Source organism: Harpia harpyja, chromosome 22, assembly GCF_026419915.1.
Source record: "Harpia harpyja isolate bHarHar1 chromosome 22, bHarHar1 primary haplotype, whole genome shotgun sequence".
NCBI classification, from domain to species: Eukaryota; Metazoa; Chordata; class Aves; order Accipitriformes; family Accipitridae; genus Harpia; species Harpia harpyja.
In genome coordinates, this window is record NC_068961.1 from 11,058,222 (window position 1) to 11,078,719 (window position 20,498).

Genomic DNA, 20,498 nt, shown 5'->3' on the forward strand with positions numbered 1-20,498 from the left:
CTTTGTGCTCCTGAGTGACGTGAAATTCAGGCTGGCAATGGCTTTGCTTCAAAGATTGCCAGACTTGCTTTCAACAAGTTAATGTGGGCATTCAAAGTGATTTCAGCCACGGCAGCAGCCAGGTTGTATGTGCGTGACTTCTTGATGCCATGGCTGGATTGCTTTGGACAAATTCATGTGGACGATCAAATTTGCCTGGAACAGGCCAGTCTTACAAGACTTGGGCAGCCTGGATTTTTTTAGACATGTTGCTATGGCTGATGGTGAGTTTGCCTTGTTTTTATACTGTAAATAACCCACAGTGGGCAGATTGTTACTGCAAGTTGACAGAGAACCTTGAAATGAGATGCCTGAATTTAAATGCTGCCAGTGTTTCAAGGCTTGTGGCTATTCACTAGAGATAAAATGGAAATACACATAAAATATATAACCTTTGCAATTCCCCATTCTTAAGTGGAAAACAGTATTTATAATGAAGGGCTTGGTCTTTAATTTGGCCACACAGCTAAACCCCAAATCAAGAAAAATCTCGAAAGAACCTAGCCTTGATCCAGACTATCTGAATTACATGAAGGCTATGCATGTGTTTAAGGATTTTGTTCTAATGGAACGACAGCATGCAGCAGGATTGGGCCAATATTTCTCCAGACTGCAAATGCAAGACTCATTTTGGCAAGGTAATGATGTAAAAATGACACTTTAACAAGTTTTGCTAACCAAATGAGATGAAACTTTAAAGTGGAAACAGAACCCAGCTTTATTTAATATGCGTTGACATGTTATGAATCTGTGAGAAATGCAAGTACATGCTAGGACTGTGTGTGGCCACATGCAATAGGCCATGCACTTTGAATAATTTATTTAATTTACAAAAAATGATGAAATGGTGGATGATTATGATTTGATTATATTTTTTAATGCATCAATTATTGCTTTAAATTATTGAAGAAATAAACAATCAGCAGAAAGCCTTTAACATACTCAACACTACTTCCATATCTATGTTTTCTACTTCCTCTGCTATGGAAAATGAATCTTTTGACTTTCACTGGACACACTAACAAAGTGAACTTTAAGATTTCTTTCACCTTTAGCCTTAAGATCACATTCTCCTTCTGCCAAAATTAAGTTAACTGAAGATATCTATGATTCACTTATTACCATAGGCATGATTTTAAATATTTTCTTTGTCACCCAATAACCTTCTGTTTTCTATTTGGGTCTATGTGAACAACTCTTGCCAATATTTAAATGCAGTCACTAATATGTTTAGGTTGACACGATTATCCTGAGAAAAACAAAAATAAATACAATCAATATATCTGATTTTGGCAATGGGCGTGGGGCTAAATCCTTAGAGATATACACAACTCTTGAATAATCCTATTTTGTCAACATACTCTTACTCTGAATTAAATTCATCTTAACTCAGCCAAGGACTCAGCACTTTTGAAGTCCCTCAGCTTTTCAAAATAGGGCTTTGATGAGCCAGAATTCATATGCAGAGTTTGTGTTGGCTCTGTGTACATAAACATATCCGTCTGGTAGGTTGAAGAGCTTGTGTTACTTTAATGTTTTACTGCTTGGAGTTCAGATGGTGATGAGGACATGTATAGAAACACCCCTATAGTAAGGCATATTATCATTATTTATTAGCCCGACCTTCAAGTAAAACATCAAATACTGTGATGTGGCTAATGAAATCACAGCAGGAGAGTCCTGGGATTCCCTTCTTTTTTATTATGTTTCTTCATATAGTCTATCAAATTTTCAGTGGCAAAACAAATAATTTACATTATTTCAGATGCAAATGCCTTCATTTGGATGTGTGACTGTAAATCTGGAGGCATTCTATTTGCGTGTTGACAGTTAATCTCATCTTTAAACACTTTACTGAGCTGAGACTTCTGTGGAACTAAATCTGTCAGTATTTGTTGTCCTCTGAATATGTAGCTGTCCTTTACATGTCCTGTACTTACTGAATGGACTGACACCAAATCATGGCAAATATGTTATGTGGAATCGCACAGCATCACTACACACAACTCACTTAAACCGGAAAGGTCATTTAATGATAATCTTTTGCTGAGGTAAGTATGGACTTTTGTGTGGGCGTTGATTTAAATATTTGCCCCATTTGCTGTAAAGACTATGAATCAACATAAATTGTTGCTGGTAGCTTTTCACTTCCTTTTTGTATGTTTTTTTTAAAAAGCCTTTCTACATTAACCATCAGTTATTTAAGAAAATAATTGCACCATTTTTATACTCACATTAAAACAACACCTCAGCAAGACAGCTCTGATGGCCTGTTGTCTTTGTTAATTGTGTTCACAAGCACTGTGGCCTTCAAAATTTTCTGGGCATTTCCCCACATGCCTAAAAACCATACAGGTCAATATCTGTCTGTCAGTAAGTGGCTGAGATGATTGAAACAAATGATTTAGTCCTTTTCAAAGTCATAGATGGCTGTAGGGTAAACAGCCTATGAATTAATAGGTCAAAGGAAAGACACAGAACCCACAAGAACCAATTACTTAATTTCTTTCCTGTAATGTGCCACTTATCTTCAGTTGAGATACTAAGATGAATAATAATAAGCATAGTAAAAAAAATAATTTTATTTGCAGGGCACATTAGCCTATTTTTTTTTGCTGGTTTTCTGCAATACAGTTTTTTCTCTGAAGTATGGTGAAGTGTAGTAGATGCTTTTTTATATCTGAAATTATACATAATTTCATTAGGGTCAGTGAAAGGACCATGGCAATTTGTCCTCTGACACTTCCTATTCCAGTCTCTCCTGATTTTTAAGTATTGCAGCATTGCATAGTTAGCTTGTAAAGAAGACATCCTGTGACTTCTTTTACTGATGAGTTTGCTTAAATCTATTCCAAAGCTGTAGTGGAAACATGACTCTTAGCTAGGTTGAACATGTAATAATTTGAATAAATCAGCAAGAAGCTGAACAAATACCAATGTAAAGTTAATTCTAAGATTAGATTAAATATTTTAATGTCAGTTATAAGATATATGATTTGGAAAATGTCCTTTTATTAGCTTAAAGCTAAGACTTTAATGTATTTTGTCTCCAGATTGTCCTCACATAAATGATTCTTTAATTCAATAAATTTTTTACATTAGTATGCCTGCCTGTCACCAGCCTGAATTCTGTGCAGGTTGGTTATATTTTCATATGAGCAATTATATTATTGATAGCATTGTGGTAATGAAAAATCAAATGGCCCTTTGTTGTGTACAACACTTAATGGAAACAGATGGCATTCAAGGCAGTGAAACTGCTGAGACCTACAAGGGTGCACAGAAAGTCTGAAAGCTGAATAGTTTATCATTGCAAGGGAAAGAAGGTTATTACTGTGAGAAATTATAGCTCTCCTTTCATTCTCTCTACTGATCCAGCTCCTATTGAAATCAAAGGAAAGACTCCTGTAGGCTTCAGTGAGAGCAGACTGGAGCTTTGTAATACTGTGAGTCTCTGAAATAGAATAAATCTTCCTCTCTCGTTACTTTAGAGCTGGCCAATTCGTAAGTGCTGAATTCTGCTGTCATCTTCCATGCTGTGCAATCCAAAAGATCACCAAAGCAATTGTACTAGCTCCTCCAAGCTCAGCCTCTCAAGCAAAATTGGTGCTACGGGCAAGATGCCAGATGGGGATGCAATGGATAGGACAAGATTTATGGTGCTTCTTAGTGTAATTCAAGGCACAGCTACCAAGAACTGGAGGGAGGAGATAGAGTGAACTGAGGGCAGTCTAAGTAACAAGTTCATTTTTTGTGAAATTAACGAGATGAATTAGAATAAAAATAAGAACCAGAATGGGGATAGATTATTGCTGATGGATAAGGAAAAAAATGAGAAAAATGGTTAGTATGTGCTCATCTTTAAATAGAGAAACTACTTCTTGCCAGTCGCAGTACAGCACTTAAAATACACACTGTATGTTCAATCAGTTCCAGCTGGAGTAAATCAATTTATTCTCAGGTTTGCAAACCTAACCTGATGTTTAGTTCTTTGTTGAATCAGGTACTAAAAAGGAAATATTTTCAGGACAAAAAGACTCAAAGGTTGCATAGAAGAAAAATAGGACATTGCAAATTATCATCTAAAATCTAGTTATTTAGAATAAGGAAGAGTAACATGAACCACTGGGGAAGCAGCAATGATTACAACCCTCCAACCTATTGCAACAACACAATACTAATTCAGCACTGAACTTTAATTCATTGAGAAAAGATATGTGGAGTGGGAAATATAACTTATCCACTAGAATTTCTGCGTGCATATTATTTTTGCATTACATTGTCAACTACCCTATAGTGCTTACTGTAAAAAGTGGGCTCCATTACTTCCTCTTAAGTGTCCCTCAAAACACACACAGATCAATAGGTTTTAACAAATGTATCTATTTTGACGGAAATACATTTTGTGCAAAGGTGCGTTCAGGCAGTATTAGCTAGGCCGATATCCAGATGGACACTCTGGATACCTTGCAGCCACATCACAAAGTAAATGTCTACTGTAATCAGTGTATTGCAGTATAATGAACATCAGTCAGCTTTTCCCCCACCTCCTCCCCAGTTGCTGTGTCTCAGTCTTAACAGAAGGAAACCTGAGCCTGTAGGCTGCACAGAAACTTTGGTATAATCCAAGCAGGTCTCCTAATTTGTCCATCTGGGGAGTAAGTTCTGCTTTCATTGTTTTTTTCCTTAGGGATAGAACTGGTCCTTCTTTTTCCACATAATCTGTTTTTAAGGCCACCTGTGTATTTATGGGCATGTTCGCATCAAGCACATTAAGAAAACATCTTTATATAGAAAAAGGAAATCAAGAAACATAATATTTGATAATTTGGTAAATCTCATTAGATTTATTTAAATATGAAATATGATGACACTTTTCATGATGTATATCTACTGAAGAAAATGCCAGCTTAGTTTTCCTTCTGTCCTAGGACACAATTGGCACCACTTACTATACATTGTCCCCAACTGAGAAGAATGCAAGAACTCACCACAGCATCTCTGGTTATTCTCCATTTCATCTTTTCCTTCTAGCTCTTCAAGAGAACAAGCAGAATTTAATGTTACCTAAAGAAGCAATTAATACAGGATCAGCTTTATGGCAAACATGTCTTGCAGAGCTTCTGCAACTGCGGCTTCTCGCCTACAGGCTGATGAAGCCTGAGTGGAGCAGACCATCCCTTGCACGGACGGTCTCCATGCAGCTGACAGTCTGCTTGCCATGATTCAAGTTGCTGGGAAGCCTGTTCCTGTAGGCACTGCACAGGGGATACCTGACCATGGTAGTTAATTGGTAAAGGGGAAGATTAAACTATCACTCATGTTAGATACCTCCTATGCAGATGCCCACACCTAAGCTCTAAGCTCGCTCTTTTGTCAACAGAGAATAAATAGCAGCTGTGGGTTTCATCTGACCTAAAATGTTCATGTGGACCATTACAGACATTGTAACACAGATGAAATTATTCAAATTCTAACTATAAAGGACAATTAAGGTGGTTTGCCCAGATACAGACATTAATACTGAACATGCCTACACATGTTCAGACAGACGAAATGACAGTATGACTACAGCAGACCATAGTGACAAGATAGAAGTCACAGTTATTGTATTTACCATCATGACTGGTATGATGGCTATTGTATCTGGGAATGCTGTGAAGTCCTCTCTGGACTTTGCCTACAGGCAGTCTGGATCACTGCATTCACTTCAGGTTATATCTCTGTATATCCTAGAACATAGTGGCTGGATTTGCTTTACTGTGATATGTTTAAATATGTTTATATATACATATGTTTGAGTAAGTGTCTTAATAATGTAATAATGCTTCAGTAATACTTTAAGGAAACAAATGAAGCCACTCCTTTTTGGTAGAGAAGGAAATAGACACCGATGCAAATGAAATATTTTCTGCTCACCAGCTTGCCCAGCTTGAAGGTCACTAGGGAATTACACATGCATGTATTGGCTTTGTGTGGCAAGGTTTTGGTAGCGGGGGGGTTACAGGGGTGGCTTCTGTAAGAAGCTGCTGGAAGCTTCCCCTGTGTTTGAGAGAGCCCATACCAGCCGGCTCTAAGACGGACCCGCCGCCGGCCAAGGCCGAGCCCATCAGCGGTAGTGGTAACACCTCTGGGATAACATTTTTAAGAAGGGAAAAAAGTTGGGACAGATGGTATTCGGCAGCCGGAGAGAGGAGTGAGAACATGTAAGAGAAACAACCCTGCGGACACCAAGGTCAGTGCAGAAGGAGGGGGAGGAGATGCTCCAGGCGCCGGAGCAGAGATTCCCCTGCAGCCCGTGGGGAAGACCATGGTGAGGCAGGCTGTCCCCCTGCAGCCCAGGGAGGTCCACGGTGGAGCAGATATCCACCTGCAGCCCGTGGAGGACCCCACGCCGGAGCAGGTGGGTTCCTGAAGGAGGCTGTGACCCCGTGGGAATCCTGCGCTGGAGCAGGCTCCTGGCAGGACCTGCGGATCTGTGGAGAGAGGAGCCCACCCTGGAGCAGGTTTTCTGGCAGGACTTGTGACCCCGTGGGGGACCCACGCTGGAGCAATCTGTGCCTGAAGGACTGCACACCGTGGAAAGGACCCATGCTGGAGCAGTTCGTGAAGAACTGCAGCCCGTGGGAGGGACCCACGTTGGAGAAGTTCGTGGAGGACTGTCTCCCGTGGGTGGGACCCCACGCTGGAGCAGGGGAAGAGTGTGATGAGTCCTCCCCCTGAGGAGGATGAAGCGGCAGAAAATAACATGTGATGAACTGACCGTAAACCCCATCCCCGTCCCCCTGTGCCGCTGGGGGGTTGGTAGAGAATCCGGGAGTGAAGTTGTGCCCGGGAAGAAGGGAGGGGTGGAGGGAAGGTGTTCTGAGATTTGGTTTTATTTCTCATTACCCTACTCCGGTTGATTTGTAATAAATTGAGTTAATTTTCCCCAAGCTGAGTCTGTTTTGCTCGTGACGGTAATTGGTGAGTGATCTCTCCTGTCCTTATCTCGACCCACAAGCTCTTTGTTATATTTTCTCTCCCCTGTCCAGCTGAGGAGGGGGAGTGATAGAACGGCTTTGGTGGGCATCTGGCGTCCAGCCAGGGTTAGCCCATCACAATGCACCACACAAATACATGCACACAGAAGGGAGAGCAGGGTAACACAGCAAATAGTTGGGAACAGGATTTTGTTAAGATGATATGACAGACTGCAGTGATCAGAGGCAGGGTTTGCCGGGTGACTGTGCTGACCAGCAGCTTTCTTGCATGCAGCTGGCCCCTTTTATGCCCCTCCTCTCCATTTTCTTATGCTTCTGATCCACCTTTATTCCCCCTTCCCTGCCTTTGGCCCTTCTGGAGTTTTGCGTATTCCCACCATTCCTTTTAATAACCCATAATAATTTTACTCTTCCCCATGAGACCCATGACAATCTTCTTTCCCTTCTCAGTTACACCAGTTCTGGCTGAACCTCAAGGCAACCAGATTTTCTTCAAAATCACTCCCTCAACCCAAAATAAATGTTAGTGTAGATGCATCTTAGCTACCTAACACTTAACTAAAGTTTGGAAAACCAACCTGGACAAATTGAACCCTTTTATGAACACTTTTTATGAGAATAAGTAGAAAGAAGGCTTTTTAGTGTAAGTTTTTTCCTACTCCCTTATTTTAAAAATCATTATTTGAGGCAATGGAGCGATTTAATAAACTGGACTTCTTGTAAGAATAAGAGCTGCAAAAGTGGACCCCTTGGGCTTAAAAGTTGACATCTAGCTACCTCAGGGATGTCTAATGTTGAATCCACTTGTCTCTCCATTTTTTTCTACCAGGTAATGTGAGCATCTGGGAAGTTGCTCAATGCTCTGCTTGTACTGTCCAGAGAACCTGCGCTCCCAAACTTGGAACTTAGGTTTCCCCAAGTAAGTGGGAGGCTCAAAACATTGATTTTTTTAGCTCTCATCCTTTTATGAGGCCTTCTGTGGATGTAGCCCTTTATATTTTAATGCTATCTTCCATACTGTTCATATTAAGACAATACATACAGAACCTTAGAAAACAGAACTTGTGAGTCATTACATCTGTTTTCTGATTTTTATATTCATTTTATGAACTTTCTCAGTCTATAAATTGGAAATAATCCCAGAAAATGAATAAAATGATTACTATGATAGCAGTTTCAATTAAAAAAAAAAAAAGAGAATGCATAGTGTAGTCAATCAGGAAATATTATGCTAATTACTGTAAAGATAACAGCTGTTCATACTCTTTAGATTATTAACACCTTCTACACTCCAGCAGGGAAGCATCCCATGCAATGCTAATCTTCCATGTGCAGACAACTGCTGCTCCTTCACAGGGAAGCAGGTAATACATTCTTCTCTCTGACAGAACAATAGGCGAGCAACAGCAGGCAGAACAGAAGTTTTATGACTTTCAAGATTTTGTTAATGTCATTGGCGCTGCAAACTGTACAATACATATGCTACCAGTAGAAAACAAATGCGGTTCTTATAAAGCAAAAATCACATCCAACCTTTTATACATAAATAAATTACTGGATTATGCCAGCTGTTTTTTTTTCTCTTTTGACTTTTCCCACCTTTTTTTTTTTTATCCAATTAAAAATGGTGAACAAACAACATATTAGTTCTGAACTGGTTTTGTGAAAAGGTCAATTTTTTACTTTATAAATCAAATCTGTAGCCAAATGACTATGGTGCTTACTCCTCATTTTCTGGATTAATGAAGTAACTTTCAGTGTATTGCTATCTTGAAGGTTCTGCTCATGTTATAGAGCAGGGAAAAAAATTGTTATTTTAAGGAAAAATCCTTTCCTACCAAGGAAAACTGGAGGTGATCTGGGAAGAAGCGGAACAATGTTTTATCTAAAAAAAATATGACTTGCATAGTAAAAAAATCCACTCTAAATCTCTGTGATGTAGGCTTTCAAAATGAAGTGGTAAGTCCAAGAAAAAAATACAAGCAAGTTGCAGAATTAGCAAGTTCAAGAGGTCTCTGAGCTGGTAACCCCAAAAGAGTTTAATTAAAGTTAACTGAGAAATTTAAAAGTTGTAAAAACTATGACAAGAAAGAGGAAAAAAAACCCCCAAATATCTAGCCCTGAAGAAAATGAGGTAATTGCATGATAAAGCTATCCCTTGGTGCTATGTTATGCTTGTTCTGTGAATGAATCACTCAGCAAGGCGGGTGCTCTACGTGCTTGCTTTGGCAAAGCTGTAGGCAGGTGCCTGTCTTCTTGCTGATAACCAGCCAGATTAAAAGGTTATCGCCCTCAGCATCCCCCACTCCTCTTCACCCCTCCCACTAGACAGAATGTACAAAATTGAGATTTCCCACATATTTGTTATACAGGCAGTTCCCCCTAATACAGTCCTGTCAAAGTGCTCTGCATCTGCAGGTCCCTGAACTATCCTGGATCATTTTGCCTGTGGTGGGGCACCCCAAGAGCAACTGTACCAGCAGAACTGTGGAGCGGTATCTCTTCACAAAATGATTACTTTATAAGTTCTGAATGGTTTGTTTTTCAGTTAATTGCATTGCTCACAAACTTTGCAGCTTCTCTGGTACTTCTGGTCAGCCTACAGCTAAGAAACATCCTTAAGAGGGTGAGTCACTCTGGGTGAATCAGCTCTGCATCACTCCGAATCATTGAAGTGCATTTTACCTCACTCCAGCTGAGGACTGAGCTCAAGGAACTGCCAAACCCTAAATTACCACCTCTCCTTACCCAGAATCCATGTACAGAAGGACACCATGATGTGTGCTTATCTTTTTCCTCCTTACTTAGTCCTCAAGCTTCTTTATCACAGAGAGATGCTAGGTGCAACAGGGCTATTTGCTTGTGTGGATGATGAGCTGTTCCACAGCCCATCTCAAACAAGAGGCCACCTTACCTCAGTGTTCATGGGACACTAGGAAACGTAAAAGGATTTATTTCTGAGAACTTATTTTCTGAGAACTAGGGGAAAAAAAAGGCTTTGCACTCCTGTGGTGCAGTATAGGTATCAGACGTAGACAAGCTGGTAGTAGGCAGCAGCATACTGGACTTGGCAGATCTTTAAGGATGCTTTCCATACAGCACAAGAGCTTTCGATCCCCAGGTGTAAGAAATCAGGCAAGGAAGGCAAGAGACCAGCATGGCTGCATCAAGACCTGCTGGTCAAACTAAAGGGCAAGAAGGAATTGCACAGGCAGTAGAAGCAGGGACAGGTACCCTGGCAAGAGTATAGGGATGCTGCCCGGTTGTGTAGGGATGGGGTCAGGAAGGCCAAGGCGTGGATGGAGCTGAACTTGGCAAGGGATGCAAAGAATAATAAGAAGGGCTTCTACAGGTATGTCAGCCAGAAAAGGAAGGTCAAAGTGTATCCCCTCAATGAGCAAGACCGGCAAACTGGTAACAACGGACAAGGAGAAGGCTGAGGTACTCAACAAATTTTTTGCCCCAGTCTTCTCTGGCAACCTCTCTTCCCCCACCTCTCGTGTGGATGGACTGCAAGGCAGTGACTGGGGGAGCAAAGTCCCTCCTACTGTAAGAGAAGATCAGGTTCAAGACCACCTGAGGAACCTGAACGTATTTAAGTCTGTGGGACCTGAGAAGATGCATCCCAGAGTCCTGAGGGAATTGGCTGAGGTAGTAGCCAAGCCACTCTCCATGATATTTGAAAAGTCGTGGCAGTCAGGTGAAGTCCCTGGTGACTGGAGAAAGGGAAACATAGCACCCATTTTCAAAAAGGGTAGAAAGGAGGACCCTGGGAACTAGCGACCAGTCAGCCTTACCTCTGTGCCTGGAAAGATCATGGAACAGATCCTCCTGGAAGCTATGCTAAGGCACATGGAGGATGGGGAGAGGATTCGAGACAGCCAGCACGGCTTCACCAAGGGCAAGTCCTGCCTGACCAACCTAGTGGCCTTCTATGATGGAGTGACTACATCAGTGGAAGGGGGAAGAGCTATGAATGTCATCCACCTGGACTTCTGTAAGGCCTTTGACATGGTCCCCCCTAACTTTCTTCTCTCTAAATTGGAGAGGTATGGATTTGATGGGTGGGCTGTTTGGTGGATGAGGAATTGGTTGGACGGTCGCATCCAGAGTGCAGTGGTCAACAGGTTAATGTCCAGATGGAGATTGGTGACAAGTGGTGTCCCTCAAGAGTCCGTACTGGGACCAGTACTGTTTAATATCTTAATCAATGACATAGACAGTGGAATCAAGTACACCCTCAGCAAGTTTGCAGACGACACCAAGCTGAGTGGTGCAGTTGACATAGCTGAGGGATGGGATGCGATTTATGATCTTATGATTCTTGGCTGACTTAACCAAGCCTATCTGAGTTTCTGGGACATCCAAATCAACCCTAATGTACAGGATATGTATATTTCCCAGCTGATTTGATAGAGATTCCTGTCACTGAATCTTAGATGTTTCCAGTCTAGACACCTGAGGTAGCACCCTGTGGACTCCTTGACAGGCAATGGGTGTTTTTAGAGCAAAAGTCATTTTGGCAAATGCTTAATTTAGGATGAGGTGAAGTGAACCACAGAAATAGTTCCACAGACAATAAAGGGAAAATAGAGTAATTCACTGAGGTGCAATGTCTGTATTGAATCAGATTAATACCATCTTTTGTATTTAACTTACAGTAAGCTTTGTTCTAATTTAGTTGAATATTAAAATACAGTAGGTGCATCAGCTTGTAATTCTATTTTAGCACTGTACTGTGCACTAAGAACATTTTTAATGCAGAAAAACTTTCAGAGAGGTGACTTTTTGTTAAGTATTATCTTAAAATCCCTGGTCCACTCTTTTTTTTTTTTTTTTTTTTTTAATTTGAAGTGAAACAAACAACCCTGCCTCCTCTGGTTTTAATAAAGGACAGTGCTATGTTAGACACCTCTGCAAGGTTTATTTTCTTACAGACATCTGAAGCTCTGTTAGAAACAGTTTGAAATGAACCCACTTTTAGAAGTTTGTTTGGATATTAAAAATCTCCAAAATTTGAGTGACTTCCTAGCTTCTGTGCCAAGGATTATGTGGTGCTTGATTTTTGAGTCTAGCTCTTTCCTAGCAATTACTGTTTTAACTGGAGTGTAAAATCAGACATCTGCAAAATTTGTATCTATTGATTACAGTAGCGAAGAGGAAAAGGGACAGATAGCTCTCGAAGAAACCTTCATCTGTAAATATGATATAAACATGTGACATGTTGATGAAATAATATTTATAGCACAGAAGCCCCAAATAATGTAAGGCTACTCTTGTTTCACATTTAGGATGCAATGCATAGGAAGAATTTTAAATAGAAGATATTTCTGATATGTACTAGGAATGTCTTTAACCCACACTAAAGTTAGAAGCATATGAAATTGATCTTTTCTACATACAGAAAAACACTATGGATATACTACCAATGTCATTCAAGTCATGAAGTTAGATTTCCCTCATCATTTAATCTGTGGGATTTTTTGGATTTTTTTTTTTTGTGAGTATCCAAACACTTTCTAATTAATATATACACACTTTTTTTCATTTTAATGGGGGAAAATTAGAACATTTCACAGGAAAAAAAACTGCTTGTAGAAGGTTATATTTAGGGAAAAGTAATTATGTGATGTACAACCTCTTTTTTTTGTAGCCACTCCATGTAACAAAATGCACTCATCTCTTACGTAAGTGTTCCCACAGTCCCCACAAAACAAAGGAAACATCCCATCCTTCCATCCTTTTTGGTGAACTTGTGTTCTCATGAAAACTTTCTAATTCTATATTGTGTTCTGCATGTCAGATGGTGGCTATAGCAATAGATTTGCTCTGAAACAGAAAACCTTGACAAGAAAGCTTGGGGAATAAAGAGCTTGGGGAATTCTGTATAAATCAACATTTTGTCTATTTCCTTACAACAGCAGGAGCTGGGAAAAAGCTTCTCAGGTTAGTGAAGGTTATCATGTGTTGTGTTTGTAACTCTATGTTATATTTTACTTTGGATCAGCTTGGGTTTCCAGTTCATGCATATTAAGCCTATTTTTCTGATGTATATGCTAGCATTCTGTTATTCCATGAGAAATTGGCTGAATGTCTTGGGAAGCCTGGGATGGTTTCCAATAGTTGTTTATAATTAGGAGCATCTCAAGTGGTGGTGGTTTTTCACATCAGTGGAAAATAGGAAAAATATTTACTTTTAGTACTTATTTAATCATCAGCTCTGCTAAATTGTGTTTTTTTCGTATGTTCTTTTTCATTCTGTTTATTGTGCGTTGCTCTATTTTTCTCTATTTTTCTCTGCTTCACAATGTTGCAGAATTTCCTGAAGGATGCTGCCACAAGCCAGCTTGAAAATGTCTGTCATAAAACTAATTTAAATCATCTGTCTGTGATTCCATGGGCTTTGGATCAGCCCTGGAGAACGTGGTCACCTACCTGAAGGAAGTGATTACTTCCACAGCACAACTGATGCTTTACTAGCTTTGCTGATTCACAGAAGGTGATAGATTAACCAGAGCAAGTGATTCGTGATGTACAGCTGAGCAAAGCCACAGTCCTCTGTGGGAATCTTAATTGTCATGTTAGTAGCTTTGCTCCTGTATTTTAAACCTACAGAAGAAACTGATTAACTCCCTGCAAACTAGAAGGATCCTGGGGGATACCATGTGAAATAACTGTAAAGGTTTTGTGCTCAACCTCCTGCTTCACAGTTCTCCAGTCAGGCGAAAGCTAAATTTTATCATCCTTCCTTGACAAGGACAAGTAAGGATGCAGACAGACAGTCATCAGTTTTGGACGAGGTATGACTTTCTCCAACTCCTCAATCTAACAATACCCTCTTTGCTTTCTTGTAGGAGATCAGGAACCAGAAAGCCTCTTGTCTTCACTGAAGCCAACTGTAGACAGCAGAGACATTCATTGGCAGGTTGCATACATACATATCCAACATGTGCATTGACTCTGTATTCCACCTTCCAGGATAATTTATAGAGCCAGAAAGCCTGTGAAGGATTTTTCCAGACCTTCCCAAAGACCACGTAGAGTCTTGATCCTGGGAGTGCCGAACCTCTCTGAAAACCTGGAGGGGAGCTCCTGGCAACTCATTTTGGTATGCAGAGCAGCTTTGGAAGCAAGGCTGTGTAGGTCCATGGAAGGTAGTTTAGCTAAATCTCCTCTTCCATACAGAGCAGTATATTACATGGTCCCTGGCCCACTCACCCAGGGACTGGTCCCCCACAACCCTCGCATGTCTCACGGGGAGAGCACTAAGGAAATGTTCTGATGACAGAGTTAACATCTAAACAGCACTCTAGTATGAGGCTATTTCTTGTCTGGTCAATCAGATGATGCCCCTGTAGCTAAGAACATGAAGGAGCAATTGTCATCTGTATGCAGGTTAGGACTTAATGGTCTGGATGGGTGGGTAACTTCCTGGGTAAAATGCTGTTTGGATTATCAGTGGTTAATGGGTCGTACCCTGCATGGATCCCTGTGATGAGTACTGCAGAGGTCTGTCCTGGGACCTGTCCTGTTTAACGTCTTTATCAGTTACGTGGCAGAGGTGGCAGAGAGCATTCTAGTCAAGTTTGCACATGACACCAAGTTGAGGGAACAGCTGATATGCTCAAGCGTAGGGCTACCATCCTGAGGGACCCAGACAGGTTGGAGGAATGTGCCAACAGAAACCTCATAAAATTCAACAAGGACAAATGCAAAGACCACCTCTAGATACTGTGTCCAGTTTTGGGCCTCCCAAAAAGGAAAGACATGGACAAATTAGAAGAAGCTTAGTGGAGGGCCCCAAAGGTGATGGGGCTGGAGTGCTTGCCTCATGTGGAGAGTTGACCTTGTTCAGCCTGGAGAAGGGATGTTTTTGGGGACACCTAACAGCTCCCCCAGTACCTACAAGGGGTCATCAAGGAGATAGAGCCAGGCTCCTTGCAGTGGTGTGTGGCAGGAGGGCAACAATGGGCACAAGTTGAAACAAGAGAGGAGAAACTGCTTCCCAAGAGTAAAGTCAGACAGTGAGCAGGTTGCCCAGAGAGGCTGAGCAGTGTCCATCCTTTGAATTGTGCAAAGCCCTGAGCAACCTGGTCTGATCTCATAGCTGACTGTGCTTTGGGCAGGATCTTAAACTAGCTGACATCCCAAGATCCCTTCCAACTGAATTTTCCTATCAGTCCTATGATCTTCTCTCAGCAGCTTCTCCTTCTATACTTTTTTTTTTAACCAAGATTTCCTAGGCTGTAGCCTTTCCAGATCTTTCAGCAGGGAAGCAGTTTGGATTCAGGTTGCTTCTCTCTTATCATTCTCTGTGAAGCAAACTGTCTCCTGTCATTGGACGAAGAAGAAAATGTGAAAGTCAAATCTGACAGTTAGGATGTACAACATAGATCCCTACATCTGGGCTACTTGTCTAGACTCCCACTGTAACTGACAGAGAGAAAGACACATATTTGGGATGACATTAATCTTATCGGAAGGCAGATATCTAAAATAGGTTGTGTGGATCACGCATAAGAATATTTTTCTCCACTGGCTATATCGGAAGTTTAGATGAATAGCTCAGTTGTAGCTTCCCGTAATATAGTTGCCCACAGAGTTAAATGAGATCATTTGTATCTGAGATGCCTGCAACTACCCACCACCCTTTCTATCTGCTCTGTACGCTGAGCGCTGTATGACAGACTGAAACCAACCAGCTCCTGAGATCCCTTGCCTTTGCAGGTGGTGGCATGTGAAGCCCTGTGGGAATAATTCAAGGGTAGCATGAATCTGTGGGCAAAAATGGCTTTGTCCATTGTACAGAAGACACAAATGGCTGACAGAGCTTCAGAAACAATTTAATCTTGATAACATAAATGACAATTCTCTCATACCTGCCATTGTAGCATGAATCAGGTGGAAATAGTCTCCCCTTTCCCCTGTTTTTTACTCAGTAGCTGACAGCTCATTTTTCAAGGCTTAATACTTCTAGGGGTGGGGGAAAGGAGAAGAAATACTAGGAAACTGGCATTGCAATAATGTACCTTAATCCTACTAGCTGAATGATAATCCCAAATTACTCCTTCTGCCTGCAGAAGGATCAGGAGCTCTTAGTTGATCCTGCTTCAGGTTCCCATTTATTAGGTTTGTATACAGTTCCTCTGAGTACTTTTGGTATATGAAAGAATCATATGCCGGGGACCCTGACTGTAGTTGCAAAATTTCAGGAGGGGGAGAGGAACACAATTTTAAGACTGAGGCCTGAATGATCTTCTACATCTTTTATACACAGATACACACATGAGGCTGCAGGATACCTGGGTCTTGGGAAATTAAACACGCTATCTCCAGCTGACGGTTCCAGTGATTAGTGTGCAGAGACCTTTCATATCTCAAAGCACCAGCACATTAATCTGATCAATTTAGGCAAGTGACATCAGTTATATACAGTCATATTTTAGCAGAAGCCTCAAATCTGCAATGATAGGACTGTGTTAATTTACTGCCTAAGTACAGCAATAGCTTAGAAGAAAATTCATTTTTGACTTTGCTAAAAAACACCCAAGTTCCATTTCTAGCTAGAAGCTTTTCATAACTAGATTCAATCCTGTAAGTCAGAGCAAAGAATTCAATACTTTTGGTCATGTTCCCATTAAGTTAATGGCAAAACCACAATTCTGCTTTTTATGTTCCTTTCAGCAAGTAATTTATGACTCATGAATTTACTTGTTATTACCTGACAATATTTTTCTGTCATTTCCTCCCCTCTCCCTACTATGTAGTTTTCTGTGAATGGTTTGTGGCAGATAATGAAGCCACAGTGTTTGAAATCAGACTCATTCTGGCCAACGCTGCATGGAATTTTTCTTCTTTCTGACTGAATGAACATATGACAGTCAGTATGATGTGTACCTGAGAGAAAAGATCATTGAAGATGTCACCAGGTAAGCAAGGAGTATGGAACAGGTAGAAGCTTAGAGATGATAAGGAGGATCTGGGAGACTTTTAGCAATTTAAACCTTTTTCTTTTCTTGGTCTAAGCTGTGTCAAGGAAGGAAAATAGCCTAATATGAAGGTTTCTGGCTCAAAGCCTTTGGTAGAATTTTAGCATAATTTTTCATCACATTCAATCAAGTAATTGTACGTGAACATAATAAAAATAGAAGGCATAATTCTGGTTCTGATTCTGTTGATTAGGAAGATTTTTGTCATTGATTTCAATGAAATAAGGCTTTTACATGAGGTCTTTAAAACTTTCCAAATGCAATCAAGGGGGCACACATGCAGCACTCATAAGAGGTAAAAATGTCCTATGGGTTTGAATTCCTTTTGCGGGTGTGTGCAATTAAGTGTGCTGAGTCTTGCAAAAGTAAATGATTTCTGCACACAGTTTTGTGTAGGTAGCAATGGATTCTGAGACTATCTGAAACTGTGTTTTATAAAGTTAAGATTGTGGAGCGCTGAACAGAGCTGGTTTTGACACTTCCAATGAAACAGACAAACTTTCATAAATTTGTGGAACGGAGTGAAAAGAATGATGTCAGCAGCTGAAAGGTAATTAAGCCTAAAGAGCAAAAGATGTAAAATGCAGTTATTGTGTCAAGTTCCCAAAGCTGCACACAACTGGGATGTGTGTGCAGTTGCCTAAACTGCAAACATCAAAAGAAATAATTGGCCTTGTGATTACAATGGCAAGTGTCTGAGAAAGACACGTACACTTCTGTTTAGATTGAAGAATACTGAAAAGCTCTCTCAGAAATTACTTCTGTGTATTTAAACAAGATGGCATGGATTTGGTGGCTTAAAAATATCTGAAAAGGAAAGAAACAGAAAAGTTCATTTTGGGGCGAAGCTGCTGTTAGTAGAAAGTTTATTCATGCTAGAATAAATGTCCTTCTTCCTTCTAGATAGTATCTTCCTAAATCAGATAGCTTTCAGGGGTGTATTAGGGGAGAACACTTGAGGTCAAAAAAGGCACCTTTTTTCATATTTGGTGATACCTCTTTACAAAGTGCTGAGGAACTCATTGCCTCAGAGCAGTGGGTTCTAAAATGTAGGTGGGTTCAAAGATCAATCTGACAAACTCTGGGTAGAAGAGTCCATTGTCATTAGCTCTGCTTCAGGATGTTCCCGAGCCACAAATAACTGGGGATGGTGAGACTACTGTGGGAAAATATCTGTTCTTTTCTTATAAATAAAAATAAATTGTTTCTCTCCTTATACTCTTCACTATGTGCTTGATACTGGGCTAGATGGAACTTCAGTCTGACTCCACACACCTCTTCCCATGGTACATTTGTATGTGCTCTGTATGGTTCTCCTTTCTTCTTAGATGGAAAAGATGGATTGTTTTAGATTTTGGTGTACCTGTGGAATGTTCACGATATATCTGAAGTAGGATATCTTCCATGGGTTTTCCAGAAGATTTGTTTGAGTTTGATAGGAATTCCTACAGAAAAAATTGTTTGGGGCTGAGTGGCATGGTTTTATTCAGCAGATAATGGCAACTACCTTAGTCCAAAATCATGATTGCAAACTACTTATTTGGTGTAAACGGATAGAAGGGTCTTTACTTTCTATTGACCTATGCAAAAGCTAGTGTTTACCACTACCTAGTATTTCCCCGTCCTATATAAATAGAGGAGAGCTGTAGATCTTCTTGGGTAATAGGCTGGCAGTGGGGGAGACCGCTGGATGGGATGGGAGTTTCAGCAATTTGTTCTCCTATTACAAAAGTCACTCCTGAATAATGAAATCATTGTCTCTTCTTGCACTAAGCTTCAGACTGCTGGAAGTAACAATAAAGTGTTTGTACTTTATTAAAAATTGCCTTTCATTTAAGTTTGAGAACAAGTTGAACCAAGAATTTTCTTCAGCAAAAGACCAGGAGTCATCAGTTTTCACCCCTTCTCTTTTTAAAAGAAGTCCCCACTATATTTCTCCCGCGACCCTCAAAGGTTTTATCTGATCTCTAGTTCTCCCAATAGCAGATACCTCTGTAAAGACCAGCCATGTAATCATAAAATACTAGTCTGTGCTTTATAACACAGGGATAAGCATTGTTCCCTATAAGATAGAGAAAATTAGATTCATCATGGGCAGGTGTAAGCACCAAGGATCATAGAAATTCTTGTGCTTTGACACTACAGATTGTCTTCTTCTGAACTATTCACTCTAATGTTCATTCCCCTTCTAGCTGATGAAGAGGAACAAGCACTTTTAATGCATGATTAAGCTACTATTTTAGATAACTCTTCAGGAAAAGTTCAGCAACACATTTTTTGCTTTGATTGTAGGAGAAGCTGGGGGCCACTAACTCCCATACAGATGCTTTAGTGTGGTCAGATGAATCCTACCTTGAGAATCTAGTTCCCCCCTCAGAAAATATTTCTGCCATCCTTTCCACCTGTGACCCAACAAGCAGAGCTGCCTGACTGCATTGGGAAAGCCAGGCGGCTTTATGAAGCAGCCAAATGCAATGATCCAAAAGCTTTGTCTTTTCACCATTCCAAAACAAAGCCATGGCAGTAGAGGAGCAACCATGTCCTTATAATGATGAGCATTACACCCATGTTGGCAGTGGTAATTCCAACATTTTTTTTTTTCTACCAAAACCTGCAACAGTAGCTGGGAAAATTTGCTCAGATATTTAAGTCAGTGGTAGCTGTACCTTTCCTGATGAGGCAAGTGATACTTTTTAATTAACAGTTGTATGTGTTCTTTTTCATACTTTTCCCCTAGTAATTATGATTCATGTTTTGAACAAAATTTGTATTTTCAGATAATCAAACTATGCTGTTATCATGTGATTGCAGTACTGTATATGCACAGAAAAATACAGTAATTATTAGAAGTCTCCCTTTCAGGGTGAATAGAAAGATTAATATGGATAGGAAACCCATTAATTTGTTAATTTAAATAAACCCTCCCCATAGCCTCCTGATTAATTTAGTCCATAATGCTCTGGACCTCCTGGAGTCAGAAATAAAGGATCAGTGGGTACTGGGGGTACAAGTGACTTCCATGCCTTTGTTTTTAGTTTTTCACAAAATCCATCTATTGAAATGTATTGTCCATCGAATATAAAATTCTATTCAGGACAAGCAGTGCTCCAGCAATGCCAGGGTCCCTCCTCCTACCCCATGCCCACCAGGCCAGAGCTCACTCTGCAGGACACCTAGAAGCTACTGGACATTTCCAAATTCTGCTGTACACGTTTACGGCTACCCATGCTGATAGATAAGGAGAAATGAAATTGCCTCTGGATAAACACCTATTTTGTGGAAGCTGGAAAGAATAGACTTAATTAGTGTTGGGGGTTTAAAGGACCCATTGTTCTACCTGGAACAAAGGCTCTTTGATCATCATTCCCCATAGCAACCATGGCACTCTCAACTCCACAGCACCCTCTGAAAGGTCCCAGGGTGCACTCCCGTTTTTTCCTGATCCTTTTTAACACTAATCCTGCCAGCAGCACGGCAAAGGGCAGGT

The 20,498-nt window shown here is 40.5% G+C and overlaps 1 protein-coding gene across 2 annotated transcripts in view; it reads left to right on the forward strand.

Moving 5' to 3' along the window:
• Positions 1 to 17,255, forward strand: part of OCA2 (OCA2 melanosomal transmembrane protein) — a 293,670-nt gene extending 276,415 nt beyond the window's left edge. For both annotated transcript variants that reach the window (XM_052774012.1, XM_052774015.1), the window contains one exon: positions 13,877 to 17,255. In XM_052774012.1, coding sequence (XP_052629972.1) covers positions 13,877 to 14,012 — 136 coding nt within the window. In that variant the 3' untranslated portion in view covers positions 14,013 to 17,255. The remainder of the gene's footprint in view (positions 1 to 13,876) is intronic.
• The last annotated feature ends 3,243 nt before the right edge of the window (positions 17,256 to 20,498 follow it).